The 18,625-nt window shown below is 50.8% G+C and overlaps 1 protein-coding gene across 1 annotated transcript in view; it reads left to right on the forward strand.

Annotated features, from left to right (window-relative positions):
* The first annotated feature begins 407 nt into the window (after nucleotides 1-407).
* Nucleotides 408-18,625, forward strand: part of SORT1 (sortilin 1) — a 24,754-nt gene continuing 6,536 nt past the window's right edge. The window contains 18 exon segments of the mRNA XM_075613607.1: nucleotides 408-730; nucleotides 2,998-3,054; nucleotides 3,227-3,300; nucleotides 3,394-3,496; nucleotides 3,575-3,739; nucleotides 4,233-4,306; nucleotides 4,462-4,511; nucleotides 4,606-4,736; nucleotides 5,212-5,359; nucleotides 5,539-5,694; nucleotides 5,852-5,958; nucleotides 16,245-16,301; nucleotides 16,303-16,348; nucleotides 16,616-16,784; nucleotides 17,124-17,317; nucleotides 17,455-17,644; nucleotides 17,815-17,931; nucleotides 18,055-18,163. Of these exon segments, the coding sequence (XP_075469722.1) occupies nucleotides 494-730; nucleotides 2,998-3,054; nucleotides 3,227-3,300; nucleotides 3,394-3,496; nucleotides 3,575-3,739; nucleotides 4,233-4,306; nucleotides 4,462-4,511; nucleotides 4,606-4,736; nucleotides 5,212-5,359; nucleotides 5,539-5,694; nucleotides 5,852-5,958; nucleotides 16,245-16,301; nucleotides 16,303-16,348; nucleotides 16,616-16,784; nucleotides 17,124-17,317; nucleotides 17,455-17,644; nucleotides 17,815-17,931; nucleotides 18,055-18,163 (2,184 nt within the window). The 5' untranslated portion in view covers nucleotides 408-493.

Below are 18,625 nucleotides of genomic sequence, written 5' to 3' on the forward strand. Positions count from 1 at the left end.
CTGCAACCCCGCCTTTCACCATTATCACCCAGCACACAGCGCTTCCACTGCAGCAAGGGATTCTGGGAAATGACATGCAAATGAGCACAGAGTGCCACCTTTTGCTTCAAAACCATTTAACATGGTCCCCTATAAGCTTAAACTTGCTGCATTTCACAGCTTATATATATATTCCCTGGCCCCTGTGCTCTCCCTTTAACTCATGTTACACGTGAACCTCACATAAACACAGGCCTGTCAGTGACAGCCAATCAGAATCGGACTATGAACCCGGTAGCCAATCAGAAATAAGCAGCTGAGCAGACTGCGGCCACTCATCGAACATATGCACCGGTAGGGCGGGGCTTACACGTTGGGGAAGGAACCCTGACCAATGAGCTGGGTGAGCGATGGTGCTGGAGCCAATCCGCGGCGGGGGAGCGTGGTTGCTAGGTGGGCGGGCTTGGCTCGGTTGCTGCAGCTGCCCCGCCCCGCTCCCGGTTAGTTGTCGGTGATGATGGGACCCTACGGTGAGCTGCTCCTCCTCTTCCTGCTGATCCTCGGCCTGTCCCGGGCCGCCCCTCCTCCGGACCGACTGGACGCACCGGTACCGAGAGCCCAGACTGTGCGGCCCCGGGAGGGGACGGGCGGAGCCCGGGCACGGAGGAGCCTGGAGCTCTCCCCCCAATCCGGCGAGAAGTGCGGGGAACCGGGGGTCTTCCAGGGCCTGCTGAGCAACGACACCCACACGGTGCGGCGGGGGTCAGAGGTCACGGTGGGGTCTGGGGGTCCATGGGTGTCACAGAGGTTAGAGGTCGGGGGTGCAGGGGCTGTTGAGGGGCAGGGGTTATTGTAATGTGGGGGTTAGAGAGGCTGTTGGGGGGGCAGCGGTTATTGTAATGTGGGGGTTAGTGAGGCTGTTGGGGGGCAGGGGTTATTGTAATGTGGGGGTTAGGGAGGCTGTTGGGGGGCAGGGGTTATTGTAATGTGGGGGTTAGGGAGGCTGTTGGGGGGCAGGGGTTATTGTAATGTGGGGGTTAGGGAGGCTGTTGGGGGGCAGGGGTTATTGTAATGTGGGGGTTAGGGAGGCTGTTGGGGGGCAGGGGTTATTGTAATGTGGGGGTTAGGGAGGCTGTTGGAGGGCAGGGGTTATTGTAATGTGGGGGTTAGGGAGGCTGTTGGGGGGCAGGGGTTATTGTAATGTGGGGGTTAGGGAGGCTGTTGGGGGGCAGCGGTTATTGTAATGTGGGGGTTAGGGAGGCTTTTGGGGGACAGCGGTTATTGTAATGTGGGGGTTAGGGAGGCTGTTGGGGGGCAGGGGTTATTGTAATGTGGGGGTTAGGGAGGCTTTTGGGGGGCAGCGGTTATTGTAATGTGGGGGTTAGGGAGGCTGTTGGGGGGCAGCGGTTATTGTAATGTGGGGGTTAGGGAGACTGTTGGGGGGCAGCGGTTATTGTAATGTGGGGGTTAGGGAGACTGTTGGGGGGCAGCGGTTATTGTAATGTGGGGGTTAGGGAGACTGTTGGGGGGCAGTGGTTATTGTAATGTGGGGATTAGGGAGACTGTTGGGGAGCAGCGGTTATTGTAATGTGGGGGGATTAGGGAGGATGTTTGGGTGCAGGGGTTATTGTAATGTGCTGGGTGTCAGTAGTGTGGAACAGTGCCAGCCTCTTATTGTCGTAGGGTGCTGAGTGGGGTGGGGCAGTGTGTCTGAACTGTACCCCCTGTCACAGAGTGAGTTGGGGGGGTGTACCCGCTGTTACGTGTTTTAGTATGCCTGCCTGTGACATAGTGTGGGGTAGGTTGGCAGTGTGCCCCATGTTGCATGGTTGGTGGCAGTGTGCCTGCTTGTCACCGGATGCGAGGTGGGCAGTGTCTGCCCATCAGAGGGGCACATGATGCCATTCATGCTGTGCTACAAAGATATGATGTCACCCTTGTCTAGCTTTGATACATTGTTGCCCAGCTCAGGACAGCCTGAGCTTATTACCACATGACAAGGACCTTGTGTGTGAGGGGGAGGTTTGGCACCTGCCCTGCTGGCGTGGTGTGTGGTTATACCTTCCAGTCTAGAATGGGGGTGAGGTGGGTATCCGTGTACCTGTCATCTAAAAGGTCACAGGGCACTCTCTCCTTTAACACAAGTTAATTTGTGACATTTAATTCCCAAAGTGCAGCATAATCAGAGTGCGAAGGGTCCCGTGTTCTGAGAGATGTGAAGGGGACGGTAGCCTGGGCAGTGTGATAGCTTAGACCACTGCCCGCCTGTGTCCCTGTCTGCAGTGTGCAGCACCTGTGCTGTGTGCTTGTTTTTCTGGGGCACCGCTCCTTAGAACCTGCTTGTCCGGTTTGGCAGGTGCGGTGTGACAGGCCTGGCCTAGGGGTGACCTTCTCTGGGGCACATGTAAAATATTTGCAATGGGGGTGGTACATGTCTGGGGGGGAGGTTGTGGGTGATATAATCTGTGTTTTTCCTCAGTGCCTTTTCTGGGCTAAAAGTGTTTAATCAGCACTCTGTGTAAAGCAGGGTGGGGGGGAGGTGATAGTCTCACACACGGTCTCCCGTTGGCGCACTTCCAGTAGAGTCCTGGCACGCAGGGAGAGCTGGCATGGGGGTGTGGGCACGCAGGGAGCCCTGGCATGGGGTGTGGGCATGCAGCGAGTGTTGTCATAGGGTGTACATTTGGAGTGCTGGCATGCAGGGTTAATGATGGACACTTGGTGTCACTTACTGATAGGGTGTGGAGCAAGGCACTTATTTACGCCATGTTTCTCTTGCAGCTCAAGTCAATATTTGTTCTAACACAATGTAATAGGGTGGGATGGGGAGAGGATCCTGCCAAGGCAGCTAGGAGGATGGATAGGTCCATCCAGCCATGGCACATTGGGGATGGGGGTCTGGCCAAGCCTGGCACATTGGGGGGGATGTAATCCTGCCCTGTTTAAGGTGCCTGGCTGTAGGTTTCAGTTGCTCTGGGTGCTTTTCCATGGGTTTATAATGTGTTTCTTTGCTCTCAGTGTTCGTTTGACCTGAGTGGGGAGCTGACTCTGGTGTGGGTCGGAGATGGAACTGGGGTAAGTCTGTGTGGGGAAGGGGTGTGAAGTATTTGGGCTGTTTGGGAGGGCCTCGGCTTTGACAATCCCCAATTACTTCCTAATTTGACCTTCACCCTGACCCTTCTAGTCTTCATATCACCATGACCCTTTATCTCTTCTCGCCCTAACCTTTGACCCCTCACCTCCACAGGTCATCCTGGTGCTCACAACATTCAGTGTGCCTCTGCTCATCATGACTTATGCACAATCAAAGCTGTACAGGAGGTGAGTGCCCTATGTTCTGCAGTGGAGTTGAGTGCTTCCTCACTGTAATCATCACCTAGCGCTGACTGCTGCCCTCTCAATCATCTTCTGCAGCGACGATTATGGGAAGACTTTCCAGGACATCACATCTCTTATCAACAACACGTACATACGCTCTGACTTTGGCATGGGCATCGGGCCTGAGAACTCTGGGAGGGTGAGTGAGAGTGCATGACCTGGGGGGAAAGGTAACTGGGGTCATGTCCTCACCGGGTCAATCTCTGTCTCTTCACAGGTGATTCTGGTTGGGGACGTGTCCGGAGGGAGCATAGGGGGTCGCATCTTCAGATCCTCAGACTTTGCACAGACTTTTGTTCGGACGGATCTGCTCTTCCACCCTCTGCTGCCAGTGTCCTACAACCCGGGGAACGCCAGCTGCCTGCTGCTGCTCAGCATAGATGTGTGTGTGTGTGAGAACGCAAGCAGTGTGAGAACGCAAGCAGTGTGCGAGTGTGTGAGAACGCAAGCGGTGTGCGAGTGTGTGAGAACGCAAGCAGTGTGTGAGTGTGTGAGAACGCAAGCAGTGTGTGACAACGCAAGCAGTGTGCGAGTGTGTGAGAACGCAAGCGGTGTGTGAGAACGCAAGCAGTGTGCGAGTGTGTGAGAACGCAAGCAGTGTGCGAGTGTGTGAGAACGCATCGGTGTGCGAGAATGCAAGCGGTGTGCGAGAACGCAAGCGGTGTGGGTGTGAACGCAAGCGGAGTGTGTGTGTGTGTGTGTGTGTGACAGAACGGAACCTAGGCCTCCCCATGTGTTGCTGACACCCATCGTTATTGTTTGTGATGCTCCTGCACACTTTACTATTGGTTTACTTTGTGTCTGTTACATTTGAATAGTTTTTGTTGGTGTCACGTGGCATGTCTGTCACTCACACACTCTTTTTGCACTTTCAGTTTGGTTTGTGGGTCTCCAGAAACTTTGGAGCATCGTGGGAGGAAATCCACCAGTCCGTGTGCTCCGCCCGATGGTGAGCAACCAGTGCTGAGTGTGAGACACGTCTGTGCAGTTGTCACTGGCCGTGTTACCAGAAATCCCTGGTCATGGGTTCACTCTATATCCCACCCCGGGCTGTGTACATACAACGCCTGTGTCTCGCATGACTCTCCTCCATTTCTATTCCAGGGGAATTGGAGACACAATCTTCTTTACGACAGCCATCAACGGCTCCTGCAGTGAGTATGGGGGGGTGGGGGGAACTGATTAGACTAGTTGGGTCGGCGAAGGGTCAAGTTGGTAACCCCCCCCCCCCGTCCTTCCTCTCGTTAGAAGCAGAATTCCGGTCACTGGCACTGAAGAAGACGTCAGATTACGGGCGCACGTTCCGGCTGCTGAGTGACCGTGTGCACTCGTTTGGACTGTGGGGTCTCTTCCTGCTGGCCTCTGTCATGACGGAAGAGGTGATAAAATGGGAATGGGCAGGGAAGAGAAGAAGACATCCACCCCCTCCCTCCCCTTCCCCCCATCAGGAGGGAGAGATAAACCTCTTGGAGGGGTAGAGGGGAAAGGAGGTGGGGGGAGGGGGTGGATCCAACCGACCCCACAGGTGACCGTGTGATTGGAGCAGGGGAGGGACACTAACCCCACAGGCCCGTGATGTAGTAATAATAATAGCATGTTCTTGTATAGCGCTGATAGTTTTACGTAGCGCTTTACAGAGACATTTTGCAGGCACAGGTCCCTGCCCCACAGAGCTTACAATCTATGTTTTTTGGTGCCTGAGGCACAGGGAGATAAAGTGATTTGCCCAAAGTCACATGGAGCCGACACCGGGAATTGAACCAGACTCCCCTGCTTTAAACTCAGTGCCAGTCAGTGTCTTTACTCGCTGAGCCGCTCCTTCTCCCTATGACCCCCTCACCCCTCGCCCTGCAGGGCGGAATGAGCAGACGGATCCACGTATCTCAGGATCAGGGTGTCACGTGGAATGTGGCGCAGCTACCGTCCGTGACACACGAGCAGTTCTACTCGGTGCTGGCAGCCACTGATGACATGGTGTTTATCCACGTGGACGATCAAGGGGGTGAGTGCGGGCAGGCCTCGGGGTCACTCATATAGGAGATGCTGAGGGGGGGGGGGGGGGAGTCACCACAGCCTTGTGTAGGGAGAAGGGTCCTTAGCACTGTGTGGGAATTATGGAGCAGCTCTGTATGGTTACAAGGGGGTCTGAACTTGACCCCGTTACCCTCCTCTCTCTCCCAGACACAGGATGTGGCACCATATACACGTCAGATGACCGTGGCATCGTATATTCCAAGTCCCTGGAGCGGCATCTTTACACCATGACAGGAGGAGAGACCGATTTCACCAACGTGACATCCCTGCGTGGAGTCTTCATCACCAGCGTGCTGTCTGATGGTGGGTGGGGGGCAGGCCGGTGCTGGAAGATAATGATTAATTGCATCTGTCACTTGCTGAGATGGGCATAGTGTCCCTTCTCTCTCTCCCCCCCCCATCCCCCCCTTGTCTCTCCCTCTGTTCATCGCTCCCCCCCCCCTTCTCTCTGTCCCTACAGATCACTCCATCCACTCTGTGATCACCTTTGATCAGGGAGGTGAGTGGAGCCCACTCAGGAAGCCGGAGAACACAAAGTGCGACTCAACCGCCAGAGACAGAGAGCAGGTGAGACACTCGTACTCACTCCCTGTGGGATAGGGCAGTCTGCATATACACGCTCCGTATAGTATGTCTCTGTGTCACAGTGCAGTCTGCATATACACGCTCCGTATAGTATGTCTCTGTGTCACAGGGCAGTCTGCATATACACGCTCCGTATAGTATGTCTCACTGTGTCACAGTGCAGTCTGCATATACACGCTCCGTATAGTATGTCTCTGTGTCACAGTGCAGTCTGCATATACACGCTCAGTATAGTATGTCTCTCTGTGTCACAGTGCAGTCTGCATATACACGCTCCGTATAGTATGTCTCTGTGTCACAGTGCAGTCTGCATATACACGCTCCGTATAGTATGTCTCACTGTGTCACAGTGCAGTCTGCATATACACGCTCCGTATAGTATGTCTCTGTGTCACAGTGCAGTCTGCATATACACGCTCAGTATAGTATGTCTCACTGTGTCACAGTGCAGTCTGCATATACACGCTCTGTATAGTATGTCTCTCTGTGTCACAGTGCAGTCTGCATATACACGCTCCGTATAGTATGTCTCTCTGTGTCACAGGGCAGTCTGCATATACACGCTCCGTATAGTATGTCTCTCTGTGTCACAGTGCAGTCTGCATATACACGCTCCGTATAGTATGTCTCACTGTGTCACAGTGCAGTCTGCATATACACGCTCCGTATAGTATGTCTCTGTGTCACAGTGCAGTCTGCATATACACGCTCCGTATAGTATGTCTCACTGTGTCACAGGGCAGTCTGCATATACACGCTCCGTATAGTATGTCTCTCTGTGTCACAGTGCAGTCTGCATATACACGCTCCGTATAGTATGTCTCTCTGTGTCACAGGGCAGTCTGCATATACACGCTCCGTATAGTATGTCTCTGTGTCACAGGGCAGTCTGCATATACACGCTCCGTATAGTATGTCTCTCTGTGTCACAGTGCAGTCTGCATATACACGCTCCGTATAGTATGTCTCTGTGTCACAGGGCAGTCTGCATATACACGCTCCGTATAGTATGTCTCTCTGTGTCACAGTGCAGTCTGCATATACACGCTCCGTATAGTATGTCTCTGTGTCACAGGGCAGTCTGCATATACACGCTCCGTATAGTATGTCTCTGTGTCACAGTGCAGTCTGTATATACACGCTCAGTATAGTATGTCTCTCTGTGTCACAGGGCAGTCTGTATATACACGCTCAGTATAGTATGTCTCTCTGTGTCACAGGGCAGTCTGCATATACACGCTCCGTATAGTATGTCTCTCTGTGTCACAGTGCAGTCTGCATATACACGCTCCGTATAGTATGTCTCTCTGTGTCACAGGGCAGTCTGCATATACACGCTCCGTATAGTATGTCTCTGTGTCACAGTGCAGTCTGCATATACACGCTCCGTATAGTATGTCTCTGTGTCACAGTGCAGTCTGCATATACACGCTCCGTATAGTATGTCTCTTGTGTCACAGGGCAGTCTGCATATACACGCTCCGTATAGTATGTCTCTCTGTGTCACAGTGCAGTCTGCATATACACGCTCCGTATAGTATGTCTCTCTGTGTCACAGGGCAGTCTGTATATACACGCTCAGTATAGTATGTCTCTCTGTGTCACAGGGCAGTCTGCATATACACGCTCCGTATAGTATGTCTCTCTGTGTCACAGTGCAGTCTGCATATACACGCTCCGTATAGTATGTCTCTTGTGTCACAGGGCAGTCTGCATATACACGCTCCGTATAGTATGTCTCTCTGTGTCACAGTGCAGTCTGCATATACACGCTCAGTATAGTATGTCTCTGTGTCACAGGGCAGTCTGCATATACACGCTCCGTATAGTATGTCTCTGTGTCACAGTGCAGTCTGTATATACACGCTCAGTATAGTATGTCTCTCTGTGTCACAGGGCAGTCTGCATATACACGCTCAGTATAGTATGTCTCTCTGTGTCACAGGGCAGTCTGCATATACACGCTCCGTATAGTATGTCTCTCTGTGTCACAGTGCAGTCTGCATATACACGCTCCGTATAGTATGTCTCACTGTGTCACAGGGCAGTCTGCATATACACGCTCCGTATTGTATGTCTCTCTGTGTCACAGTGCAGTCTGCATATACACGCTCCGTATAGTATGTCTCTGTGTCACAGTGCAGTCTGCATATACACGCTCCGTATAGTATGTCTCACTGTGTCACAGTGCAGTCTGCATATACACGCTCCGTATAGTATGTCTCTGTGTCACAGTGCAGTCTGCATATACACGCTCAGTATAGTATGTCTCACTGTGTCACAGTGCAGTCTGCATATACACGCTCTGTATAGTATGTCTCTCTGTGTCACAGTGCAGTCTGCATATACACGCTCCGTATAGTATGTCTCTCTGTGTCACAGGGCAGTCTGCATATACACGCTCCGTATAGTATGTCTCTCTGTGTCACAGTGCAGTCTGCATATACACGCTCAGTATAGTATGTCTCACTGTGTCACAGTGCAGTCTGCATATACACGCTCCGTATAGTATGTCTCTGTGTCACAGTGCAGTCTGCATATACACGCTCCGTATAGTATGTCTCACTGTGTCACAGGGCAGTCTGCATATACACGCTCCGTATAGTATGTCTCTCTGTGTCACAGTGCAGTCTGCATATACACGCTCCGTATAGTATGTCTCTCTGTGTCACAGGGCAGTCTGCATATACACGCTCCGTATAGTATGTCTCTGTGTCACAGTGCAGTCTGCATATACACGCTCAGTATAGTATGTCTCACTGTGTCACAGTGCAGTCTGCATATACACGCTCTGTATAGTATGTCTCTCTGTGTCACAGTGCAGTCTGCATATACACGCTCCGTATAGTATGTCTCTCTGTGTCACAGGGCAGTCTGCATATACATGCTCCGTATAGTATGTCTCTGTGTCACAGTGCAGTCTGCATATACACGCTCAGTATAGTATGTCTCACTGTGTCACAGTGCAGTCTGCATATACACGCTCCGTATAGTATGTCTCTGTGTCACAGTGCAGTCTGCATATACACGCTCCGTATAGTATGTCTCACTGTGTCACAGGGCAGTCTGCATATACACGCTCCGTATAGTATGTCTCTCTGTGTCACAGTGCAGTCTGCATATACACGCTCCGTATAGTATGTCTCTCTGTGTCACAGGGCAGTCTGCATATACACGCTCCGTATAGTATGTCTCTGTGTCACAGGGCAGTCTGCATATACACGCTCCGTATAGTATGTCTCTCTGTGTCACAGTGCAGTCTGCATATACACGCTCCGTATAGTATGTCTCTGTGTCACAGGGCAGTCTGCATATACACGCTCCGTATAGTATGTCTCTCTGTGTCACAGTGCAGTCTGCATATACACGCTCAGTATAGTATGTCTCTCTGTGTCACAGGGCAGTCTGTATATACACGCTCAGTATAGTATGTCTCTGTGTCACAGTGCAGTCTGTATATACACGCTCAGTATAGTATGTCTCTCTGTGTCACAGGGCAGTCTGTATATACACGCTCAGTATAGTATGTCTCTCTGTGTCACAGGGCAGTCTGCATATACACGCTCCGTATAGTATGTCTCTCTGTGTCACAGTGCAGTCTGCATATACACGCTCAGTATAGTATGTCTCTGTGTCACAGGGCAGTCTGCATATACACGCTCCGTATAGTATGTCTCTGTGTCACAGTGCAGTCTGCATATACACGCTCCGTATAGTATGTCTCACTGTGTCACAGGGCAGTCTGCATATACACGCTCCGTATAGTATGTCTCTCTGTGTCTCAGTGCAGTCTGCATATACACGCTCCGTATAGTATGTCTCTCTGTGTCACAGGGCAGTCTGCATATACACGCTCCGTATAGTATGTCTCTGTGTCACAGGGCAGTCTGCATATACACGCTCCGTATAGTATGTCTCTCTGTGTCACAGTGCAGTCTGCATATACACGCTCAGTATAGTATGTCTCTGTGTCACAGGGCAGTCTGCATATACACGCTCCGTATAGTATGTCTCTGTGTCACAGTGCAGTCTGTATATACACGCTCAGTATAGTATGTCTCTCTGTGTCACAGGGCAGTCTGTATATACACGCTCAGTATAGTATGTCTCTCTGTGTCACAGGGCAGTCTGCATATACACGCTCCGTATAGTATGTCTCTCTGTGTCACAGTGCAGTCTGCATATACACACTCAGTATAGTATGTCTCTGTGTCACAGGGCAGTCTGCATATACACGCTCCGTATAGTATGTCTCTGTGTAACAGGGCAGTCTGCATATACACGCTCCGTATAGTATGTCTCTGTGTCACAGGGCAGTCTGCATATACACGCTCCGTATAGTATGTCTCTCTGTGTCACAGTGCAGTCTGCATATACACGCTCCGTATAGTATGTCTCTGTGTCACAGGGCAGTCTGCATATACACGCTCCGTATAGTATGTCTCTATGTCACAGTGCAGTCTGTATATACACGCTCAGTATAGTATGTCTCTCTGTGTCACAGGGCAGTCTGCATATACACGCTCCGTATAGTATGTCTCTGTGTCACAGTGCAGTCTGTATATACACGCTCAGTATAGTATGTCTCTCTGTGTCACAGGGCAGTCTGCATATACACACTCAGTACAGTATGTCTCTCTGTGTCACAGTGCAGTTTGCATATACACGCTCAGTACAGTATATCTCTCTGTGTCACAGTGCAGTCTGCATATACACGCTCAGTACAGTATATCTCTCTGTGTCACAGTGCAGTCTGCATATACACGCTCAGTACAGTATGTCTCTCTGTGTCACAGTGCAGTTTGCATATACACGCTCAGTACAGTATATCTCTCTGTGTCACAGTGCAGTTTGCATATACACGCTCAGTACAGTATATCTCTCTGTGTCACAGTGCAGTCTGCATATACACGCTCAGTACAGTATCTCTCTGTGTCACAGTGCAGTCTGCATATACACGCTCCGTATAGTATGTCTCACTTTGTCACAGGGCAGTCTGCATATACACGCTCCGTATAGTATGTCTCACTGTGTCACAGGGCAGACTGCATATACACGCTCCGTATAGTATGTCTCTGTGTCACAGGGCAGTCTGCATATACACGCTCAGTACAGTATATCTCTCTGTGTCACAGTGCAGTCTGCATATACACACTCAGTACAGTATGTCTCTCTGTGTCACAGTGCAGTTTGCATATACACGCTCAGTACAGTATATCTCTCTGTGTCACAGTGCAGTCTGCATATACACGCTCAGTACAGTATATCTCTCTGTGTCACAGTGCAGTTTGCATATACACGCTCAGTACAGTATATCTCTCTGTGTCACAGTGCAGTCTGCATATACACGCTCCGTATAGTATGTCTCACTTTGTCACAGGGCAGTCTGCATATACACGCTCCGTATAGTATGTCTCACTGTGTCACAGGGCAGACTGCATATACACGCTCCGTATAGTATGTCTCTCTGTGTCACAGTGCAGTCTGCATATACACGCTCCGTATAGTATGTCTCTCTGTGTCACAGGGCAGTCTGCATATACACGCTCCGTATAGTATGTCTCTGTGTCACAGTGCAGTCTGCATATACACGCTCCGTATAGTATGTCTCTGTGTCACAGTGCAGTCTGCATATACACGCTCCGTATAGTATGTCTCACTGTGTCACAGGGCAGTCTGCATATACACGCTCCGTATAGTATGTCTCTCTGTGTCACAGTGCAGTCTGCATATACACGCTCCGTATAGTATGTCTCTTGTGTCACAGGGCAGTCTGCATATACACGCTCCGTATAGTATGTCTCTCTGTGTCACAGTGCAGTCTGCATATACACGCTCAGTATAGTATGTCTCGGTGTCACAGGGCAGTCTGCATATACACGCTCCGTATAGTATGTCTCTGTGTCACAGTGCAGTCTGTATATACACGCTCAGTATAGTATGTCTCTCTGTGTCACAGGGCAGTCTGCATATACACGCTCAGTATAGTATGTCTCTCTGTGTCACAGGGCAGTCTGCATATACACGCTCCGTATAGTATGTCTCTCTGTGTCACAGTGCAGTCTGCATATACACGCTCAGTATAGTATGTCTCTGTGTCACAGGGCAGTCTGCATATACACGCTCCGTATAGTATGTCTCTGTGTCACAGTGCAGTCTGCATATACACGCTCCGTATAGTATGTCTCACTGTGTCACAGGGCAGTCTGCATATACACGCTCCGTATTGTATGTCTCTCTGTGTCACAGTGCAGTCTGCATATACACGCTCCGTATAGTATGTCTCTGTGTCACAGTGCAGTCTGCATATACACGCTCCGTATAGTATGTCTCACTGTGTCACAGTGCAGTCTGCATATACACGCTCCGTATAGTATGTCTCTGTGTCACAGTGCAGTCTGCATATACACGCTCAGTATAGTATGTCTCACTGTGTCACAGTGCAGTCTGCATATACACGCTCTGTATAGTATGTCTCTCTGTGTCACAGTGCAGTCTGCATATACACGCTCCGTATAGTATGTCTCTCTGTGTCACAGGGCAGTCTGCATATACACGCTCCGTATAGTATGTCTCTCTGTGTCACAGTGCAGTCTGCATATACACGCTCAGTATAGTATGTCTCACTGTGTCACAGTGCAGTCTGCATATACACGCTCCGTATAGTATGTCTCTGTGTCACAGTGCAGTCTGCATATACACGCTCCGTATAGTATGTCTCACTGTGTCACAGGGCAGTCTGCATATACACGCTCCGTATAGTATGTCTCTCTGTGTCACAGTGCAGTCTGCATATACACGCTCCGTATAGTATGTCTCTCTGTGTCACAGGGCAGTCTGCATATACACGCTCCGTATAGTATGTCTCTGTGTCACAGTGCAGTCTGCATATACACGCTCAGTATAGTATGTCTCACTGTGTCACAGTGCAGTCTGCATATACACGCTCTGTATAGTATGTCTCTCTGTGTCACAGTGCAGTCTGCATATACACGCTCCGTATAGTATGTCTCTCTGTGTCACAGGGCAGTCTGCATATACACGCTCCGTATAGTATGTCTCTGTGTCACAGGGCAGTCTGCATATACACGCTCCGTATAGTATGTCTCTCTGTGTCACAGTGCAGTCTGCATATACACGCTCCGTATAGTATGTCTCTGTGTCACAGGGCAGTCTGCATATACACGCTCCGTATAGTATGTCTCTCTGTGTCACAGTGCAGTCTGCATATACACGCTCAGTATAGTATGTCTCTCTGTGTCACAGGGCAGTCTGTATATACACGCTCAGTATAGTATGTCTCTGTGTCACAGTGCAGTCTGTATATACACGCTCAGTATAGTATGTCTCTCTGTGTCACAGGGCAGTCTGTATATACACGCTCAGTATAGTATGTCTCTCTGTGTCACAGGGCAGTCTGCATATACACGCTCCGTATAGTATGTCTCTCTGTGTCACAGTGCAGTCTGCATATACACGCTCAGTATAGTATGTCTCTGTGTCACAGGGCAGTCTGCATATACACGCTCCGTATAGTATGTCTCTGTGTCACAGTGCAGTCTGCATATACACGCTCCGTATAGTATGTCTCACTGTGTCACAGGGCAGTCTGCATATACACGCTCCGTATAGTATGTCTCTCTGTGTCTCAGTGCAGTCTGCATATACACGCTCCGTATAGTATGTCTCTCTGTGTCACAGGGCAGTCTGCATATACACGCTCCGTATAGTATGTCTCTGTGTCACAGGGCAGTCTGCATATACACGCTCCGTATAGTATGTCTCTCTGTGTCACAGTGCAGTCTGCATATACACGCTCAGTATAGTATGTCTCTGTGTCACAGGGCAGTCTGCATATACACGCTCCGTATAGTATGTCTCTGTGTCACAGTGCAGTCTGTATATACACGCTCAGTATAGTATGTCTCTCTGTGTCACAGGGCAGTCTGTATATACACGCTCAGTATAGTATGTCTCTCTGTGTCACAGGGCAGTCTGCATATACACGCTCCGTATAGTATGTCTCTCTGTGTCACAGTGCAGTCTGCATATACACACTCAGTATAGTATGTCTCTGTGTCACAGGGCAGTCTGCATATACACGCTCCGTATAGTATGTCTCTGTGTAACAGGGCAGTCTGCATATACACGCTCCGTATAGTATGTCTCTGTGTCACAGGGCAGTCTGCATATACACGCTCCGTATAGTATGTCTCTATGTCACAGTGCAGTCTGTATATACACGCTCAGTATAGTATGTCTCTCTGTGTCACAGGGCAGTCTGCATATACACGCTCCGTATAGTATGTCTCTGTGTCACAGTGCAGTCTGTATATACACGCTCAGTATAGTATGTCTCTCTGTGTCACAGGGCAGTCTGCATATACACACTCAGTACAGTATGTCTCTCTGTGTCACAGTGCAGTTTGCATATACACGCTCAGTACAGTATATCTCTCTGTGTCACAGTGCAGTCTGCATATACACGCTCAGTACAGTATATCTCTCTGTGTCACAGTGCAGTCTGCATATACACGCTCAGTACAGTATGTCTCTCTGTGTCACAGTGCAGTTTGCATATACACGCTCAGTACAGTATATCTCTCTGTGTCACAGTGCAGTTTGCATATACACGCTCAGTACAGTATAATCTCTCTGTGTCACAGTGCAGTCTGCATATACACGCTCAGTACAGTATCTCTCTGTGTCACAGTGCAGTCTGCATATACACGCTCCGTATAGTATGTCTCACTTTGTCACAGGCAGTCTGCATATACACGCTCCGTATAGTATGTCTCACTGTGTCACAGGGCAGACTGCATATACACGCTCCGTATAGTATGTCTCTGTGTCACAGGGCAGTCTGCATATACACGCTCAGTACAGTATATCTCTCTGTGTCACAGTGCAGTCTGCATATACACACTCAGTACAGTATGTCTCTCTGTGTCACAGTGCAGTTTGCATATACACGCTCAGTACAGTATATCTCTCTGTGTCACAGTGGCAGTCTGCATATACACGCTCAGTACAGTATATCTCTCTGTGTCACAGTGCAGTTTGCATATACACGCTCAGTACAGTATATCTCTCTGTGTCACAGTGCAGTCTGCATATACACGCTCGTATAGTATGTCTCACTTTGTCACAGGGCAGTCTGCATATACACGCTCCGTATAGTATGTCTCACTGTGTCACAGGGCAGACTGCATATACACGCTCCGTATAGTATGTCTCACTGTGTCACAGGGCAGTCTGCATATACACGCTCAGTACAGTATATCTCTCTGTCACAGTGCAGTCTGCATATACACGCTCAGTACAGTATATCTCTCTGTGTCACAGTGCAGTCTGCATAATACACGCTCAGTACAATATATCTCTCTGTCACAGTGCAGTCTGCATATACACGCTCAGTATAGTATGTCTCTGTGTCACAGTGCCAGTCTGTATATACATGCTCAGTATAGTATGTCTCTCTGTGTCACAGGGCAGTCTGCATATACACACTCAGTACAGTATGTCTCTCTGTGTCACAGTGCAGTTTGCATATACACGCTCAGTACAGTATATCTCTCTGTGTCACAGTGCAGTCTGCATATACACGCTCAGTACAGTATATCTCTCTGTGTCACAGTGCAGTCTGCATATACACGCTCAGTACAGTATATCTCTCTGTGTCACAGTGCAGTTTGCATATACACGCTCAGTACAGTATATCTCTCTGTGTCACAGTGCAGTCTGCATATACACGCTCAGTACAGTATCTCTCTGTGTCACAGTGCAGTCTACATATACACGCTCCGTATAGTATGTCTCACTTTGTCACAGGGCAGTCTGCATATACACGCTCCGTATAGTATGTCTCACTGTGTCACAGGGCAGACTGCATATACACGCTCCGTATAGTATGTCTCTGTGTCACAGGGCAGTCTGCATATACACGCTCCGTATAGTATGTCTCACTGTGTCACAGGGCAGACTGCATATACACGCTCCGTATAGTATGTCTCTGTGTCACAGGGCAGACTGCATATACACGCTCCGTATAGTATGTCTCACTGTGTCACAGGGCAGTCTGCATATACACGCTCAGTACAGTATATCTCTCTGTGTCACAGTGCAGTCTGCATATACACGCTCAGTATAGTATGTCTCACTGTGTCACAGGGCAGTCTGCATATACACGCTCAGTACAGTATATCTCTCTGTGTCACAGTGCAGTCTGCATATACACGCTCAGTACAGTATATCTCTCTGTGTCACAGTGCAGTCTGCATATACACGCTCAGTATAGTATGTCGCAGAAGCTGCAGGTCCCGATGCCCCCCGCTGTCTGAGCCCAATGCTGTGGGGATCGTCATCGCACACGGTAATTGCACAGGCGGTCGCGACACGGAGGGAATGCGTGATCGGGATTCTGTCTGTGTCACTACGTGGCAGGCGGTGTGTGCGTGTCACTGCGTACTGCGTGGCAGGAGACGTGTGTGTCACTGCGTGGCAGGCGGTGTGTGCGTGTCACTGCGTACTGCGTGGCAGGAGACGTGTGTGTCACTGCGTGGCAGGCTGTGTGTGCGTGGGTGGCAGGCGGCGCGCGGGTCACTGCATTGTGTCACTGCATTGTGTCACTGCATTGCAGGCAGTGTGGGGGACGCTGTGTCAGTCTCTCGCCCCGGGGTCTACCTTTCTGATGATGGCGGGTACTCGTGGAGCCTCGTGCTGGATGGGCCGCATCACTACGCAATCCTGGACTCGGGGGGGCTGATCGTAGCCATAGAGCAAAGTGACCAACCTGTCAACTCCATAAAGTAAGAGAGGGGACTGGGGAAGAAAGGGGGAGAGCGTAGGTAGGATCAAGGGGCCTGTGGGGGGAAGAAAGAGGATGTAACTGTGTATATGGGGGAGGGGGGGGGGGGAGAGGATGTAACTGTGTATATGGGGGAGGGGGGGGGGAGAGGATGTAACTGTGTATATGGGGGGAGGGGGGGGGAGAGGATGTAACTGTGTATATGGGGGAGGGGTGGGGGGAGAGGATGTAACTGTGTATATGGGGGTGGTTGTAGTGGAAGAGAGACTACTTAGTAACTCTGCCTTGTACTAATATTGTGCCCCCCTCCCCCTTTCTTTCTCTTTCCCTCTCCCCGTAGGTTCTCCACAGATGAGGGACAGTGCTGGTTTTCTTACACCTTCTCCAGTGATACTGTCCTGTTCACTGGTTTAGCTTCCGAGCCGGGTGCTCGCTCTCTGAATGTCACAGTTTGGGGGGTATGAGCCTGGCTTAGTGCAGCACGTCTGGAGGTCGTACACCATCGACCTTCACCCCCCCTGCTGGGGCGCAGCTGTGAGTCCCCCCGCAGCCCCCTGACCCATGTGTTGTCTGTGGTCCAATGCCTCTCTTGCCCCGTCTCTCTCCCTCTCCCCCCCCTTCTCCTTGCTCCCCCTCCCCTCCTCTTCCATTACCTGCCTCTTCCCCCCCAGGTGAGGAGGAGGATTACATTAAGTGGCTGGCACACTCCAGTTACTCTAGTTCCTCGTCAGTCGGTTGCGTGTTGGGGTACAAGGAGCAGTACCGGCGTCTGCGTAAATCGTCCGTGTGTCAGAACGGCCGCGACTACAGAGTGAGCAGTCAACCCAACCAGTGTCCGTGCACGCTGGAGGACTACATGTGGTAATACACACACACCACACACCACACACCACACACCACACACCACACACTTTCTCTATGTGCACACTGGAAGACCTCTCTAATCCCACTCTTCTCTCCCTCGCACCTCCCCTTCTCTTTCTTCTCTCTCTCTCTCGCGCCTCCCCTTCTCTCCCCCTCTCCTCTGCCAGTGATTTTGGATACTTCCGTAAGGAGAATGAGTCTGAGTGTGTGGAGCAGCAGGAGCTTCAGGGCCATGAGTTGGAGCTGTGTGTGAACGGAGAGGAGGAGCAGCTCACGACTAAAGGGTGAGTGTGAGCAACCAGGAGGGCACTCAAACTGACTCTCGCCCCTTGTGCGGAGCACTGGAACCTACCTCCCCCCCCCCCCCAAATCTCTGATCCTCCCCCTGAGATGTCTGTGACCTGCAGATATCGGAAGATTCCTGGAGATAAGTGCGTTGGAGGAGTGAGCCCCGTGCGCACGGAGGCGGACATGAAGAGGAAGTGTACAAGTGACCTGCTGATCCCAACAGCGCGGGTATGAGGGGTCCCCCCCCCTCCTGGGACTCTGTGCTTCACTGTGCTCACACACCACCTCCTCTTTCTCCTCCCTCCCCCTCTTTCTCCTTTCTCCTCCCTCACCCTCTTTCTCCTCCCTCCCCCTCTTTCTCCTCCCTCCCCCCTCTTTCTCCTCCCTCACCCTCTTTCTCCTCTTTCTCCTCCCTCACCCTCTTTCTCCTCCCTCACCCTCTTTCCTCCTCCCTCACCCTCTTTCTCCTCCCTCACCCTCTTTCTCCTCCCTCACCCTCTTTCTCCTCCCTCACCCTCTTTCTCCTCCCTCACCCTCTTTCTCCTCTCTCCCTCCTCCCCCCCCCTCCTCTTTCTCCTCCCTCCTCCTCTTTCTCCTCCATCCCCCTCTTTCTCCTCCTCCCCTCTTTCTCCTCCCTCCCCCTCTTTCTCCTCCCTCACCCCTCTTTCTCCTACCTCACCCTCTTTCTCA

The sequence above is a fragment of the Ascaphus truei genome, chromosome 9, assembly GCF_040206685.1.
Source record: "Ascaphus truei isolate aAscTru1 chromosome 9, aAscTru1.hap1, whole genome shotgun sequence".
Classification (NCBI taxonomy): Eukaryota; Metazoa; Chordata; class Amphibia; order Anura; family Ascaphidae; genus Ascaphus; species Ascaphus truei.